Source organism: Orbicella faveolata, unplaced genomic scaffold (assembly GCF_042242905.1).
Source record: "Orbicella faveolata isolate gen_17 unplaced genomic scaffold, um_ofav_v1 contig_12, whole genome shotgun sequence".
NCBI lineage: Eukaryota > Metazoa > Cnidaria > Anthozoa > Scleractinia > Merulinidae > Orbicella > Orbicella faveolata.
Genome location: NW_028301539.1, coordinates 12,595,151 through 12,612,283, shown reverse-complemented (window position 1 = coordinate 12,612,283; position 17,133 = coordinate 12,595,151). Strand labels below are relative to the sequence as shown.

Sequence of the window (17,133 nt, the reverse complement as noted above, 5' to 3'; positions counted from 1 at the left end):
AGTAACGAACCTCTTGATGAACCTTTTCTAGTTTCAGCTCCAGGTTACGTTTTGTTTCTTCTACTGTAGAACACTCCTTACACAACAGGATGGTCTCACCTGCTTCGGTCTCGTCGCGGTGTCGTTTGCAAGCTGAGCACAGATCCTCGTACTTAAATGCCATATGCTCTTGAAGGAGGGCGTTGTAAGCTCGATGCTAATGTTCCGCATCACGTTTCAGGGCGTCTTCTCTTTCGTTGGCTTGTTGTAATAACCTGACCAATTCGCTCAAGGTGTCTTTGGGTTTGGGGACGAAGTCGTAACCTTGCAGTGGATAACCGTGGGCATCTCTGGTGTTAAACATCGACATGCTTGGAACACGTCGTTCAAACCTTGCCAGAATCCTCTACCTTTTTGTTTTTGGAGATGTTCTCTACGCCTCTTGACCGAGTTTCTGCGTTTCCCCACCTCGCGTAGCGTTGTCTTATAGCGATGCAGTTTCGCCATGGTAATTGGGTGAACGGGAATTCTCTTTCGTAATAGATTGAGAACCATTTCGCTCACGGCGTTGATTTGATCTGCATTAGCATGTTCTAACATCTCCTGTCTCCTGTTCCGATTGGCCTCTTGGAGAATAGCTTCTAAGAAAGGGCGTTGTCTGCGTAATCGAATCATACTTCCCAAGGTGCAGGACGTCTGTTGTAACTGCCTGTGACATCCTTTACACCCATTCTCTTATACCGTTTGTCCTTTCCGAGCTTGTACCCGATCTTGGCTGCATTCTTGAGAACAGTAAACAGTGCACCTCCACGTTGTCTCTTGTTATAGTGATTCACATTGTCTCTGATTCCTTTTGCTGCCTGACCCGCTAATTTCAAAGCCAGCGTAGCAAAGGTAGGTGAGCGTCCCAATAAGAACATACTAGCTCCTTCGGCGATCTTGTCAACCAATCTATGTTTACGTCGTGCCAGTGCTCCACCTCGCTGTTTACTTCTTTTCTTGGTCTTTGGTTTATTTTTCATCGTCGACGTTTACGCGAAGCAACTTCCAAACCCTTTTTCACACCGTAACCAGCTGCACCAGAGATTCCTCCTAGAGCCGCCGCCTTGCCTGCTGCTACTAAAGCTGGAATGAGAGCTGCCAATGGTAACAATCCCCCTTTTTGTGTCCTCCTACGTCTCCTTGGTTTTTTACGAACTGTTCGTTTGCGCTTCATGACACATACTACCACTCACACGTAAGTGCTCCCGCTTTTATCGACGTGGTCGTAGCGAAATCGTTGTTCGTATTCTTGCACGCACTTGTCAGATACTGGGGGTGTGAAATCAGTGATTGTGTCATCCAAGAATTTCATCTTGATTAAAAATCCCTCAAACTCCTCCATCGGAAGTCCTCGCACGTAGGTTCTCAATTCGATCAATGTTGTGTCGTAAGTGGTGTAGGCAAAGCGACACATGTCGATTTTGAACGAGAACCTTTTGAAATCGTTCCACCCCTTAATCACAGTTCCAGCGGCAATTAAACAGACAATCAGGAGACTGTTTTCTAAGACGGACCCTACGACAATGCCTGCTGCCACGATGATCAATGCCAAAGCGTTCAAACAACCGTGGCACCACTTAAAGTGGTAAAACATCTGGTGATGACACCACCACTGACGGTGGTAAAAGGCAAACAACCCATCCAATCGGTACAACAAATCTTTGTTTACCAACTGGGCGCTTTTCTTAGATCCGTTCATTAGAGATACGGTAGTGATGAATCTTGGGAAGAACTCATCACGATGTCTCGATGAATTTGTGACATCTCATACATCCTTCGCCCTTTAAAAGGTGGCTGAGAATCCTTTGATCGTCCGAACTGCCTGGATGTAAATCCAAGACCATGTATCCGAACGGACGTTCTGTCAAACGTTCAAACGTGTGTTGTAAAACTTGCCATTGGGTGGGAAATGCCTGTAACAGTAAATTTCTCATGCCTAATTGATCTCGTGGATTCTTGAAGGCTACGACATAGTGGGCGTTTCTGGAAATACTCTTGGCATATTTCCCCGGCGGAAACATGTCTTGGCACAAGTAGAGCACGGTGACGTTCTGATGGTGAGAATGCTTGGTGAACAGATCCAACACTCGTTTTTCGTTCCCTCCTTCAGCCATTAGATCGTCCAACACGAGTAATCCGCCTTTAGGAAACCACGTTTTCAGTTGATCTGTGTCGGGAACGCCTTCGTGAAACTTGACCCCCTGTTCTTTCATGGGCTGAAACCCGTCTTGCCACACTCCGTAACAATAATGTATTTGGGAGGGTGGGGTATGAAACAAATCGAGGTTGTTCAGTAAAAGTTGGGTGGTAAACACAGTCTTGTCACACCCTGAAGGACCCACCACCAACAGACTGGAAGGGGTGTGAAATCGAAAAGACTTGCGTCGTTCCATGAGTCCAAATGACCAAATGCGCATGGGCATGCTACTTTTGATACCGCATGGAAAGGAAAAATTCCACCCAACGGGGAATGGAGCCCTGATCTCTCGAGTGACAGTCGAGAATACTTACCATTGTACTACAAGATCATCACACGGAAAATGAACGTTTTCAATCGTATTTTAATGTCAAACCAACAATCATTACACTAAATATCTCACACCGCAACGAGAGGTGTCTTGGTGATGTTTCACTTTACACACTTTATCCCATTCTAACTCTTTCTCGATCAACTTCTTTAACATCTGGCCTATTTTGTGATCGTTGTCTACATAATCATGTTTCGAGAAACGCCTCAAGAACTCGTTCATGCTTTGACCTCTCGCTCTGTCTTTTAAATAGAACAAGGCGTAATCACCACAGCTTTTACTGTAAATCGGTTGCAGAGACTGTCCATTGTAATTGACATGTTTCCATTGACTTTTTAACCAGTCTTGCAAAGGCTGTGTTGACTTGTAAGTCTCTAAAGGTAGGGCGTAGCTGTCCATCACCTCGCACACATTCCCACTATGGGTCCAAAGCGCCGGCCAGTGTCGGCCCGGTCTATCATGTGGATCTGTGTTTACAATGTACCCACGAGGTTCTTTCTTGATCGGTCGACGTGGTAATCGATCACAAGCCACCGTCCCGTAAAAGTAAGGTTTCAAAATGGCATCCGCTTTCGCCAAATGATCCAGTTGCACGTTATTCAGAGGTACTTTTTCCATTAGCGTTGGTAAATGTCGTACAACACGGCTTTGTTCTTTTCTATTTCCAAGAGGTTTTCAAACTCTCTGTACAAGATGACTGTGATGTTGTTACCTGGTGCGACACCGAAGTTCAGCACGATCTGTAACTCTCCTGACTGCTTGGGGTTCAACACCGGACTGTCCAAACATCCGTTGGCTGCATTGTCAAATACAAACAGTGTGTAATTCTTGCCTTGACCCCAGTCTTCGCTTCTGACCATGTTACCTTGATGTTTGCACAGACATCCTGTAGCTTGTAAGAATCGATAGTAACCTCTCAGATCTTGGGTACCGTCGTTGTGCACTAGCTCCAGGGTCTCGTAAGGGTACTCTTCTCCTCTGACCAGTTGCCTGATGTTACTCACACCAAACTTTTGAAAACAGAATGGGTCATGTGCCACAGTACCATTGAAGGCTTCTGAAAGCACAAGCCCAACGATGACTCTGTTAGGAATTCTGCCTTGAAATAAATTGTTGCACTCGTATCTTTGCTGGTTCCCTTACATGTTGAAGGTCCTGATTTCACTTTTCACGGTCGGGTAAGCCACTATGGTTCTGTTGACGTTCATTTTCGTCATCAACTCTCGGTAGACACTGGGGTTGAGCCTTACTTGACACAGGTACATTCTCACTTTGACCTCTTCGTGTGTCAATCTTCCAGCCACGTTCACACCATTCAAAAACAAATTGGGAGAATTGAAGTACATCTGGATTCCAATCTGCACACCAGGTACCAGCAATTTGTTTAAGTGGAACACCTCAACATGGGGTGTGAACCTTAACACGTGTCGTTTTCCATCCGTGTAATTGCCTTGTTCTGCTTTCATGAGTTGCCCTGAAGCTTGTTGGTTAGAGGACAATGCTTGGAAAGCCTCATGCCCATCTCCTTCCGTGTTTGTGTTGTTCACAGTCAATTGCGCTGAAAGGTCCAGGGCATTGTACCAACCTTGAGGCTTGAACACGGTTTGTCCATCATCTCTGTTGTAGTTGAGCAATGTTTCCAGGTATGCTTTGTAGTGATAAGTGTCGGTCTGAGGACTGATTAAGGTACCACTGAGTTTCACACTGATCTGTTTGAACAAAGTGTGGGCCAAATTGTTCGTGGGCCAGAGTCTCGTGGCTTGGACTACGTTATCACCATTCGCCAGTTTGAGTGCCAACTCAATCTCAAAGAAACTTCGACTGAGATCCACATAATCTTCTTGAGAATCCACTTGGAATTCCACGGGGTTGATGCCTGTCGTGTAGGTCTGAATAGGTACAATGCGATAACTGGACATACTGAGATAAGTGGGTGGAACGGTGAACAGGTTCAATTGAGGATTCAGGACTGATTTGGAACCCGGATGTAACAAGCCACCGTCCATGAAGGTATCCGTCATATTTTTCTTCTTCTTCTCCGTTGTCTTCTCGCTAAGATGTGATCCCAATCGTAGCCAACAGGCTTACTGACCTCAGGACCAATCCATCCGCCTTTTTGTACCTTTCGTCGACGTTTCGAGGTTTTTGGGAACCCTTCACAACGTGACGTTGACAACCCCTTTCTACATTTGACGAGTCTCGAGCCTCTGGAGTAGATGGGATTCATTATTCGCCGAAGATGTCGTTGAATTTTCGCTTGATGTTTCTATCTAGGACTTCGTAAGCTTTACGTTTCACTGCTTGTTTAAAACTCCGTTTCGCACCCTCTTTCGCCTTTCGAATGCGATCTCGAACGCCGCGACCGCTTTTTAACCCTTTCAGACCTCCTCTAACATTCGCTTTCAGCAGTTCATGAACGAAGCCACCTCCACATTGTGGGTCAGGTTTGAATCGTGTTAAACTTCCACCTTTCATGCTCGTTTGAAGTGAAGGGTGAGAATCGTGTTTCCTTCACGAAATTCGGTCAATTCACCTGTGGTCTCCGACACTTGCGTCTCAATAATGTCCAACTGGGCCTTGCGCAACGGTATATATTGAACGTGGAGCGGTTCAAAGTAATGACTTCCATCCCCTGTGCGTCGATAATTGACCTCTCGCAATAGATCCGTGACTTGATTTCCCACCACAAAACTTCCTCCCACGTCGGAATAGATAAACAAGGAACGTGACGTCGAGCCCACCACGTTTTGAAAGCCTTTGTTGAGATTCGTGAAGCGCCAATTGCAAGTAACACTCAGATGAAAAAGGTCTTCTGCTATCAGCCAAAACACAGGCTCACCCCTGTCGTTTTTCAGATCGTGTGTCATCGTTTCTAAATTGGGTACCGTGTCGGTAAAAAACTCTTGACGTAAATTGGGTCCCAAGTCATAATTTTCAGGGCTTCTCTCCTTCAACCATCCCATCTTTAAGGCCAACATTTTATTGATCTTCAATGCTGGTGAGTAATTGGAGCGTACGTGTGTGGATTTGTTATCCGTTAGCAGATCATCTCCATCCCAACGAAATTTCACGTACATTCTCTTTCCATCGGATGCTGTATAGCTGCTACCGAGATGGGGTCCTTGGTAATTTAAGATACGCCTCCGTTCGAAAAAAGTCACCATACTTTTCATGAAACCAACACCATCAATGTGCTGTACCACGGCTCCGAGATCTTTTGGATCATAGTGGGCTCTACCAAACTTTAACACACCAGAAGGGTATTTCAGGATCCAATCCATGGTAAATAGGATGTCGTTACCATGGACCAAGTTGGGGAGATGAACTTTCACATCTGGTAGCGAGATGCTAATTAATCCCACTTTCCAACTCGATCCTTGCAACCTGATGGGGTGGGGTAATCGAATCTTGAAATGGTTACTTTGGTTCTGCGGAAACTCTGCGCGATTGCTGTGACTAGGTAAGGTGATGTAAAACTCCTCACTCATCCTCAAAGCTTTTTCACGTCCTTCTTGTCAATCCAATTGTCGTATTTATCTGACCAAACTTTCCAACGTACCAAGACTTTATTCCCTTTTCGCTTCGCGACCTTGTCCACTCGGAATAAATCATCCTTTGACACGTTCACTTTTTGTAAATCTTGTTCGTAAAAGGTACCCTTGAGCAAAGTTCCATCCAACTCCTCAATCTTGTAAGTGGGAACCACACCAGGTATGACACGTTGCACGACAAATACTTCTTCGGTCCATCCTGGTAAATACCCTTTCTTAAACTGTCGGAATTTCTTAGTCAGTCTCACACTATCCTTTACTTTCAATGACCCTTTCTGCGGTTTTCTGGACAGACGTTTACCGTACATGCGATCCCACACTTCTTTTTCATTCTTGAAATTCACTTGGTTAGGTGCCATGCCGATGGTGTGATGGTAGGATGCATTGTATCCTTTGACCAAATCTGGCAACACCGGTAAATAGCCGAGGGTGTTCTTGACCGTGAAATATCGATACAACCTTTCCTTGAAAGTACGATTAAAACGTTCCACGATACTAGCTTTGGTATCACCACTGGTCGAGAAATGGTGAATGTTTTTTTGTTTCATCAAGGCTGCAAACGTACTATTGTAGAATTCCTTACCATCGTCGGTTTGTACGTTGATGGGTTTTCTACCCTTGGCACGTTTCAAAATCTTCTCAAAGGCTTCGGTTACTGCTTTTCCTGTTTTAGTTTTGATGGGTTCCACCCAAGCGTACTTGGAAAACGCATCGATCACCATCAGTAAATAACGCATGCCTTTGTTGTATTTGGATATGTTTTGTATTTCCACCAGATCGGCCACCCATTGTTCATCTATGTTGAACACCAACACAGGTAAGGTAGGGAAACGTCTCCTTCGGGGTTTGTGAAGCGTGTAGCCCAAATCCTTTTCCAACACCTCTCGCACTTTTTGGACGGGGAGTTTTAGGGTTCGGGCAAAACTGGTTACCCCACCCAAACTACCCGGTTGGCGAGGGTTGTGATAAGATGCTAGTAACTTGGTGGCTTTTGATTTCTTCATAGCATCGCTAACTTCAAAATGCAAGCCTCGACGAGGTCTGGGTGGTGTTCTCGGATGGTCAGGAACCACTCGTATGCTTGGGGTTGATGTTTCAGCCACATAATAAAGATGAGAAAACGAAAGACGTTTTGCTTTACGTCTGTGGCTTCGAATTCTTTGAGAGGGTCAGCACTGGATGCAAGAGGAATGACTACCCCTTGTGCATATTTGAGATACGCTCTTTCACACACTCGACACAACCAACACCAATACAAGTGACTCAACATTGTGTCTGCAGCAAAATGAACTTTATTGATACACTTTCAATCCTTTATACAATTTATACAATTTAGTTTACAGTATCAAATGGGTCTTCTTCTTTCTTATACAGATCACAAGTGTCCCAAGCCGTACTGGAATATCGGCAACCTCCCAGATTACATTCTTTCCCTGGATTCCAGTCTCTGGCTAATTGGTAATCGTCTGACTGATACAACCTATCTTTCTCCACAATACAATCTTCACACAAATTTGTGTCCAGCAAGAGGTCGAACCTTTCTTGCCACAATTCGACTTCTTTGGCCATCTTACAAACTAGTTTGTACAGTTCGTGACAAACTCCTTGGTGCGTCACTTTAACTGTCATTTCAAACGGAATTCTCACTTTTTGTTCCAAGTCTTCTATGATTTGCTGCATTGTTCTAATGGGTCTTAACAGAGAAACAAGGGCAACGCGCATCGGATACGCCAAACCTACGGTGGCTGCAAACATGTTGGTATCTTCAGACAACTCAGGGGATCTGTCGCACACGACAAAATCAAAGGCTTTCGTACATCTATCGTACATTACCTCATACCACTCTGAAGTAAAGAGAAACACCAAGCCACTACTTTTCATCCGTGGTAGGATGCAGTCTTTCCACTCGGGTCTTTTTTCTTCCAAATCTGTCTCCGACATACTTTCACCGTTCGGATTATAAAACAAAAAGTCAAAGACGAACAGGGTGTCAATCAACGTGTTGGTATCTTCTGGCCATTCTTCCCAACGGACCTTGACTTGACCGTCGATGATCTGCTTGATATGACTATCGTTGTTCTTGTTCGTGCAAAACTTCATGATGTTTCCAAGATGATTCAAACACTTTGACTGCTGACGGCTAAGTACTGATTTGACTTTTATACGATATGGATGTGACGTCATCTGGTTCGCGACTGGTGTATCACATGTTCATACATACATTAACGTCATACTCTTCCTTATTTGGTCACAAAATCCTATGATTGGTCAGAATAGTAAAGGTGGGAAAACACAGGACGCTGTCAAACCAGTTTGACGGCGTCCTTCACAAAGGTTGATTTCCTTATTTGGTCACAAAATCCTATGGTTGGTCAGAATAGTAAAGGCGGGAAAACACAGGACGCTGTCAAACCAGTTTGACGGCGTCCTTGACAAAGGTTGATTTCCTAACTTGGTTACAAAATGCTGTGATTGGTCAAATATGATGCCATGCTATGGAAAAGTACTGAGCGGTGATTGGCTGATAAATCCCATATAATGTGTGGACCTATTCATTTCTTTACTCGCAAACATCGTTTGGTCTGAGCGCATCCAGAAGAAGAGTGAAGAAAGAATAAACAATATGACAGGAGAACCAGAAATGATACAACTTGAAAGTGATCATGGTGGAGTAGAAGTGCAAGATACATCATGTACCTCTTTCCAACCTGGAAATGTATCTCCTTGCCGTTATCCTATCACAAAATCAAAAAGAAAACGAAACATGGCGGACAAAGATAAGAAGGAGAAGCAGGTGAAGAAGATCAAAAAGGAACCTGAGGAAGGTACAGAAACGTTACTTGATAAATGGTTACATTCGTAAAAACCATCAACCATTGAGTTCAACGAGAAAGTAGTGGTCAAGACCATAGAACCTCAACGAGAGACATTCACTACAATACCTTTAAAGGATATCTTAAAACAAACAAAGTTTAATTCCAAGTGCAAGGTTGATTTTAACTATTTTGTAAAAATCAAGACCATTTTAAAAAATGGTAGACTAAGTACGCGACAAAAGATTCGTTGTCTAGTAGAGGAAGAAGACGTGGAAAAGAGAGACAGTTTCTTCAAGACAAAGAGAAAGCAACAAAAAGAACACATGAGGCAAAGACATTTACTTAGAAGACAAGAAGTTACACCAAGGCGTGTTAGGTTAGTAACACATATTTTAGAAACTTTAAAAAAGTCAATGTTTAAATAAGTTTTTTTTCAATAGTGTCTGAGCATATTGATGTGGTGATGAGTAGCGAAGACTTTAATGCTGATGAATTCTTAGACGGTATTACTAAAGAGTGGAACGATTTACCGAGAGTCGCATCGTCTGCCAACACCTTCGGGAATTCGCCACCACCACCACCACTACCAAGACCAATTACAAGAGTAGATACTGAGATCTTGTACCGTTGCCCACTACACGAGTCTGAGGCTTTACAGAAGAAAAAGACTGTCACAAAGTACTGAGAGTGGGAGTATTACAAGTGTCCTGTTGCCAAGTGTTTCGTGTCCTGTGGTACGGATCGCGTAGAGTGTTACATAGACTCGGCATTGAGAATGAGTTGGACAAAATGCAGTGCTACTGTGAACGTCCCTTGAGAATGTCCCAGTCTCAATCTGAAAAAAACCCCGGACGTCTCTTCTTCATTTACCTCAAACGTAACTGCAAATTCTTCCAGTGGGTCGATCAAACCCCGAGTAAGAAAGTGAAAGCCTGGTTATTAGAGAGCCAACACCCCTCCAATCACGCAGGTTACCCACGACCGCATGAATTATTCAAACCCGACAGGCAGAATTATGTGTCCAATTGGCTAGGACAATTGCCCTACAAGAAGCAATCTAACCGATTCTGCGATGAGCAGATAGTGAGAGATCACGTGATCTCCAAACCTGGCACCCCCTTTGACCAAGAGTTGTGGGACGAATGTCAAAAGGTCAACATCTTCTGCGTAGCAGACCATCCCGACATCATTGATTTTCCGCGGGAATTGAAAGGGCGTCTTTTCGATCCGAAAAAAGAAAGGGAATTTCGTGAAGACTTGTATACGTTACGCGTCATGGCCAAGGTCAGGGAACAAAGTAAAAAAGGCCGTTGGAGCTGCGATTGTTTCGCTGGAAACAGAAGACCGCACGATCATTAGTCTCCCGTGTAAACTAAACCAATCAAGATAATGCACGTCAAGAACGTTGATTGGTTCTAAAAAATACCATAAACTTAACTCTAGAGACATTAAATTTTCAGTCTCGAACAACATGGCTTCTGTTAAGGACAGCTTATGTCTCGTCATAGACTTAGAGGGATTCTTTGTGCAAAAGAAATTTCAAGTGCGTGAAATGGGTTATTACTCTTGGAATGAACACTTTGGACGCCATGCTTTCTTCCAGCCAGCAACACTCAAAGACTTGTCTCACAAGGATAAAAAGACAGTGAGCTTTGCAAAGCATAAAATACACGGACTCACTTATCAACCCCGTTACCAAGAGAGAGCTTATGAGCAAGATCAAGCAGATATTGTCTTACTGCGCTTGTACAACCAATACAAGACGGGGAAAAGAACTGTGGTAGCCTACAAAGGAGGTCATGTTGAAAAAGACTTGTTAAACAAACTGAGCATTCCTTGTCTCGATTTAGAAACTTGGGGTTGTCCCAAATACGAACAGTTAAAACAAACGATTGTAAAATCGTTAGCGAGTTGCGGTTTTCACTTAAATGATAATATTCACCATTTGTTCCATGACCGAGTGTCACGCGTTTTGGTTATGGTTTCAAACTTATGTCATGTAAATAATCAGTTTCCACGTCCTGTAATTTCAGGGAAAAAATTGATATTAAAGTTGGTTAACTTTAAAGTTGCGTGATTTATTTGTTTATGTTAGAAACCAGGCTTTTTTTTGCTCGGTCAACACGGAAACGAGATTAATGACGTCATTACACCAGGCTTTTTACTCAGTCAACACGGAAACGAGATTAATGACGTCATTACACAAGGCTTTTTTTTTACTCGGTCAACACGGAAACGAGATTAATGACGTCATTACACCAGGCTTTTTACTCGGTCAACACGGAAACGAGATTAATGACGTCATTGCACCAGACTTTTTTTTTACTCGGTCAACACGGAAACGAGATTGATGACGTCATTCCTCACCCGTCAAAGGGAGCGGGGCTTCTATTACCATGGATACGTCCAACTCAAGAAAACATTAGAACTCTTTCCCATAACAATACCTTTTCATAAACATCACTCACTGGACGCTCGTGTTATTATTATTCAATAAAAGTTGACAAAGTAAATATCAGACTCTGTGTTCATTTTAAAGCAAAGTCTAATATCAAAATCCTAGTTACAGTGTGTGAGCTCTAGTAGCAACGCGCCCGAATTATGTTAGAATCGATGCGCCCAGCTTAAGAAACATCCATTGAATGAATTACATACTCGTTATTTAAATGCAGGTCGGTTGAAACAGAATACAATTCTATGATTTGATTCACTTCCCATGGAAATAAATAGTAAACAAACTCTCGAAAACGAATGTTATCCCAAAGGTTATTTACATGGCAAGTCGCAACATAAAAAATTACATGATAAACATTCCTATCAATGTTTTGGATGACACTTTCTAAAACATTAAAAACCGTTACAATGTTATCCGTACTGATGTGGTAGGGAAAATGAAACTGAAACAAAGCAAGAAAAAACTACATTAATATAATGCTTTCTAACCTGTAATCATAAATGTCGCGCTGGTAATACACTGATGTTATCATAACATTAATTTGAGCGAATGGTGAATGGATCAGACCATATAAGATTCTCTCCATCAGAAATCGAACATGTTCTGCAGGAAGCGGGTAGCCAAATTCGAACTGAAGAGAAAAAAATCGTACGATTAATGTTTGGCATTCGTAAGCACGTAGCAACAATGTGTATGTGGAATCCTTTTGACTAGCGTCGGTTTATCACTCACTCACTGGACGCACGTGGTAGTCAAGTCAACCTTAAAACTGACATGTATATATATAAAAAGTCAAACTTACCGCGTTAATTCGTTGTTCGAGTCCTTCCCTATCTTGTATCGCTTCTTGAAGAGCGTTTATTGCTCGCTGTCGCAGTGAAACCTCTCTGTTACGAGGTTCAGTAAGTTCCACAGGTGGGAGTTCGTCACCTAGTTTTCTTCGGCAGTCGGGACACAGAGGGGAGTTTCTTTCCCATTCTCTTTGACAACTGCGGTGGGCGAACTTCTTGCAGCATGGGAAGCGTAGGACATTTCCTCCGATAATATTGAAACCATGGTTCTCATCGGTCAAACAGAATACACAGTGTTTGCCGCGGGCAGTTTCAGGCACTATTTCTGCATCCAAACCACGTAGCCTTCGGGATTGACGTTGCGCCATGTTTTTGCAATGAAAACTGTAAAATACTCTGGACTCGATTTCACTCGATTTGCGTGAAGTAATATTAGCTAGCGCGACGCTTATTTCAAAGTAACGGATTTTTTTTTTCAAAAGGACGGGTTTTTCAAAGGCACGGTATTTCAAAGACTACCCCACCGTTCATGCCGCCATAATGCACTAATCTGATTGGTTCGGCAGAGCGTCGCACTATTCTGATTGGCTCGCTAAACATAGATGGTACATGTCACTCAACTTGGGTGTGCTCATAAAAGATCAGGCATAGTAGAGAAAAAATATTCTCATTCTCACTCGTGGAAAAATGGCGGTCAGTTTTGAAAACGATTACGTTATCCTGTCTCACGACCATGCTGAGCACATCAATGAAAGGCACGTGGATTTGGACAAGGAACTCAATGCATCCAAATTCCTGCGGACCTTTAAATTTAACGTCAACTGTGGCCTTTCTGGCAAGGAAAACTTTCGTCGATAGTGACGATTATGAAATCGTCGAAGAAGGTTACAAGACGGGTCATGGCCACTATTACATGTACGTCTTCAAAATGAAGAAAGTCATCGGAGTATGTTCGTGGGGTTATCCCACGGAAGAGATTTGCGTTCATTTCTCATGGAAGGAATCGTTCGGCGACAAATTCCGCGTCATTACGGCGTATCCGTTCTCCCGGGCTTATCACGTCTTCTTGAAGCAGAGAAAGCAAGGTATGGCGACCTTTTAAAATCCTACAGACTTTATGTAGGTAAGAACCAAACGGCTCTTTTAGGAGCCACCACATTAATAAAAGTCAATGGTCCAACGTGCTTTCCCCAGTTCTTTTAATTTTGTGCTCGAGCACGTGGAGACGCGCACTTATTATTCACAAAATCGATTATCGATTATCAAAACTGCAGCGTCATAAAATTCAGTTTGACAGCGTCCTCAAAACCAGCAATGAATTTGATTGATGAACCACTCTTGGCAGCTGTCCGTTCTATTGAGAACGCGGACCAAGACAACGATTCTCAAGAGGTAATAAATATAACTTGAAATTGGAGTACATGTCGGGCGAATACAAATCCGTACCGTTATTTTGAAATGGGTCGTTGAAATTGAATGGAAAAGATAACTTCATACTTTAACTTACATGATTTAATCAGACCTGAAATTTGAAGACGGCTAAGGGCTTTGAAAAGAAATTATTTTGATTTTGACTTAGGTCACTGAAATTGAATGGAAAGGATAAGCTTTTGTGCTTTTCAATACCACTACATGATTTAATCACAACCTGGAATTTCAAGGAGGGTATGAGCATTCAATAGAAATTCTTTTGATTTTGAATAGTCACTGATAATGAATGGAAACGATAATGAACCTTTGTGTTTTTTATATCAATACGTGATTCAATCAGACCTGGAGGTTGTAGGCGGTTACGGTTTTTGAAAAGAAGTTCTTTTGATTTTGAATAGCTCGCTGTAATCCTTTATATCGGGCCTGGAATTTGAAGGCGGTTACGGTTTTTGAAAAGAAGTTCTTTTGATTTTGAATAGCTCGCTGTAATCCTTTATATCGGGCCTGGAATTTGAAGGCGGTTACGATTTTTGAAAAGAAGTTCTTTTGATTTTGAATAGCTCGCTGTAATCCTTTATATCGGGTCTGGAATTTGAAGGCGGTTACGGTTTTTGAAAAGAAGTTCTTTTGATTTTGAATAGCTCGATGTAATCCTTTATATCGGGTCTGGAATTTGAAGGCGGTTACGGTTTTTGAAAAGAAGTTCTTTTGATTTTGAATAGCTCGCTGTAATCCTTTATATCAGGTCTGGAATTTGAAGGCGGTTACGGTTTTTGAAAAGAAGTTCTTTTGATTTTGAATAGCTCGCTGTAATCCTTTATATCGGGCCTGGAATTTGAAGGCGGTTACGGTTTTTGAAAAGAAGTTCTTTTGATTTTGAATAGCTCGCTGTAATCCTTTATATCGGGCCTGGAATTTGAAGGCGGTTACGGTTTTTGAAAAGAAGTTCTTTTGATTTTGAATAGCTCGCTGTAATCCTTTATATCGGGCCTGGAATTTGAAGGCGGTTACGGTTTTTGAAAAGAAGTTCTTTTGATTTTGAATAGCTCGCTGTAATCCTTTATATCGGGCCTGGAATTTGAAGGCGGTTACGGTTTTTGAAAAGAAGTTCTTTTGATTTTGAATAGCTCGATGTAATCTTTTATATCAGGTCTGGAATTTGAAGGCGGTTACGGTTTTTGAAAAGAAGTTCTTTTGATTTTGAATAGCTCGCTGTAATCCTTTATATCAGGTCTGGAATTTGAAGGCGGTTACGGTTTTTGAAAAGAAGTTCTTTTGATTTTGAATAGCTCGCTGTAATCCTTTATATCAGGTCTGGAATTTGAAGGCGGTTACGGTTTTTGAAAAGAAGTTCTTTTGATTTTGAATAGCTCGATGTAATCCTTTATATCAGGTCTGGAATTTGAAGGCGGTTACGGTTTTTGAAAAGCAGTTCCTTTGATTTTGAATAGCTCGCTGACGGACTTGGAAACGTTCTACCAGTATAACACAAGTAACACTGGACGGATTTAGGATAAGCAAAGCTACAGCGTTCGTCCGATCGTATTTTATAAACCTTAAAGTTACAATGGAACCGTTACTCCTAAATTTAAGTTTAGCGCGCGATGCAAATAATTTGTCCCTTTGGCCGCGGGGATAACGAAATTTGCATACGAGTTGAAAACTTAACGCAAGAATGTGACAATGGACTATTATCTTAAACGTTGAATGATTAGACTCTGTAAGCTTAACTGAATAGGCTATTATCTTTTAAGGCGAATTGAACGGACGCATTTGTTTTCATGCGAGTTGTGCAATTGTTGTTCATTTACAGGAAAATTAAATTAACAAACTAAGTAAACTTTTCGGGTGGTCTGCGTGTGTGAATGTAATTATGATAGATCAATAACGTCATATGTTACTTGATTGGTGGTTGAAAATATGATGTCATTTTTGTGCAATATGATTGGATGTTGGAAATGTGCTGCCATTTCCTGTAATATGATTAGTTAACGACACCAATAAAGTTGGGACTCGCTAGATAGAAATCATTTGCAGATGGTGGACTGTTGACTAAACTTTTGTTTCTCTGGATAAGATTTTCGCCCCATGTTAAGCCACTTTGAGGATATAAGCGATGAAGAATTGTTGGAGGCCATTATTGCTATTGAGAATGGACCAGAAAACAGTTATTTCCAACTGGTAAATTAAATATGTTGTAACAAAAATACATTTTGTGTACTTAATGTGTGATGAACCGGGTTATTTAGTTTATTTTATACTTTCTCTTAGGTTCTTGACGACTCTATCGATGATACGATTTTGTCAAATGTCGCCGAGGCTACAGAACGTCAACTCACTAATCAAGAACAAATGGGGGGAAGTCTTGCTACCATAGAACCTGGACGCTTCGAATTTGTACTCAACCCGTACGTAGATAGTCACAGCAAAAAAATGGGCGTTAGAGAGCGTCACTACACCTCCAACATTCGTCAGGTGGGACAATTTATACCTCAACAAAACTTGGCAGCAGCAATTGCTGATGGATTACATAGAACAATCCAAAATTTGATTCTCCGAGACAGGATACCAGCCGCTGATCGTGTCTACTTCAATTTAGCCAGCAATCGCTTAGTCTACAGCTATGCTTATCGAGGGTTACCGGCGGGGGAATGGTTAAATGGTAGCGATCGTGTCGACAGTCTGCTGCAGCAAATGTCACAGGTGTTAAACTCAAACGAGAACTTTGAAATGAATGATTCGTTTCAATTATCTTTTACACACGTTCGTACATCTCCTCGCGGTAGCGGTCAGAAACGAAAATTGAAACCTGGACATTCTAATCCAGAAACTTTCAAACGTTTGCAAGGTTCTGTCATCAGTATCGATAACAAAGATGAACTATGCTGCGCCCGCGCCTGCAACCAGGAAAAACTACAATTCTTGCGTGACAAAGGTTACAACGTCATCGAAATGTGGGAGTGTGACTGGCGGAAAATGAAAGAAGAAAGGCAGGACGTCAGGAACTTTGTAGCCAGCCTCGATTTGGTGGAGCCACTAGATCCCCGTGATGCCTTCTGCGGCGGACGAACAAACGCTGTCAAACTCTATCATCTGGCTGACATCGCCTCAGGAGAGAAGATTCATTACTATGATTTTACATCTCTCTATCCGTTCATCAATAAGAATGCTGAGTATCCTGTCGGCCACCCTGAAATTATATTTCAGCCGGAAGACACAGACATCCAAAATTACTTCGGGATTGCCAAGGTCACAATCTTACCTCCAGAAAAACTGTTTCATCCAGTACTTCCGCTGCGTGAAAATGGTAAACTGACATTCCCGCTATGTAGAGCCTGTGTACAAGAAGAGATGGAAAAACCAATGCTACAACGGTCCTGGGTTTGCAGTCACAGCGACAGTGAAAGACAAATTACAGGTACATGGTGTACCCCCGAACTGAACAAAGCCGTTGAGAAGGGCTACAAAATAACTTACATTCACGAAGTGTGGCATTTTTCTGAAACGAGGAAAGGTCTCTTTAAAGACTATGTGAATACA

The 17,133-nt window shown here is 42.3% G+C and overlaps 4 protein-coding genes and 1 pseudogene across 4 annotated transcripts; all 5 read right to left on the bottom strand.

Annotated features, from left to right (window-relative positions):
* Positions 1-390: 390 nt before the first annotated feature.
* On the bottom strand, positions 391-1,187 carry LOC149116701 (uncharacterized). Its single transcript, XM_089282464.1, has one exon. It carries the CDS (start codon positions 999-1,001, stop codon positions 651-653), a length of 351 nt encoding a protein of 116 aa, XP_089138590.1. The 5' UTR covers positions 1,002-1,187; the 3' UTR covers positions 391-650.
* An 8-nt stretch (positions 1,188-1,195) lies between these two features.
* LOC149116700 (uncharacterized) lies at positions 1,196-1,720 on the bottom strand. The gene has a single exon (XM_089282465.1). The coding sequence runs from the start codon at positions 1,718-1,720 to the stop codon at positions 1,211-1,213; it is 510 nt and encodes a 169-aa protein (XP_089138591.1). The 3' UTR covers positions 1,196-1,210.
* Positions 1,721-1,743: 23 nt separating this feature from the next.
* On the bottom strand, positions 1,744-2,474 carry LOC149116699 (uncharacterized). Its single transcript, XM_089282463.1, has one exon. It carries the CDS (start codon positions 2,442-2,444, stop codon positions 1,758-1,760), a length of 687 nt encoding a protein of 228 aa, XP_089138589.1. The 5' UTR covers positions 2,445-2,474; the 3' UTR covers positions 1,744-1,757.
* A 232-nt stretch (positions 2,475-2,706) lies between these two features.
* On the bottom strand, positions 2,707-4,933 carry LOC149116698 (uncharacterized protein F54H12.2-like; annotated as a pseudogene).
* Positions 4,934-7,432: 2,499 nt separating this feature from the next.
* On the bottom strand, positions 7,433-8,689 carry LOC149116697 (uncharacterized). The gene has a single exon (XM_089282462.1). The coding sequence runs from the start codon at positions 8,282-8,284 to the stop codon at positions 7,433-7,435; it is 852 nt and encodes a 283-aa protein (XP_089138588.1). The 5' UTR covers positions 8,285-8,689.
* Positions 8,690-17,133: the final 8,444 nt, after the last annotated feature.

Bases quoted from the DNA above. Each gene is read 5' to 3' on its own strand.
- LOC149116697 (XM_089282462.1), bottom strand. From the start codon at position 8,284: ATGACGTCACATCCATATCGTATAAAAGTCAAATCAGTACTTAGCCGT.
- LOC149116699 (XM_089282463.1), bottom strand. From the start codon at position 2,444: ATGCCCATGCGCATTTGGTCATTTGGACTCATGGAACGACGCAAGTCT.
- LOC149116701 (XM_089282464.1), bottom strand. From the start codon at position 1,001: ATGAAAAATAAACCAAAGACCAAGAAAAGAAGTAAACAGCGAGGTGGA.
- LOC149116700 (XM_089282465.1), bottom strand. From the start codon at position 1,720: ATGAACGGATCTAAGAAAAGCGCCCAGTTGGTAAACAAAGATTTGTTG.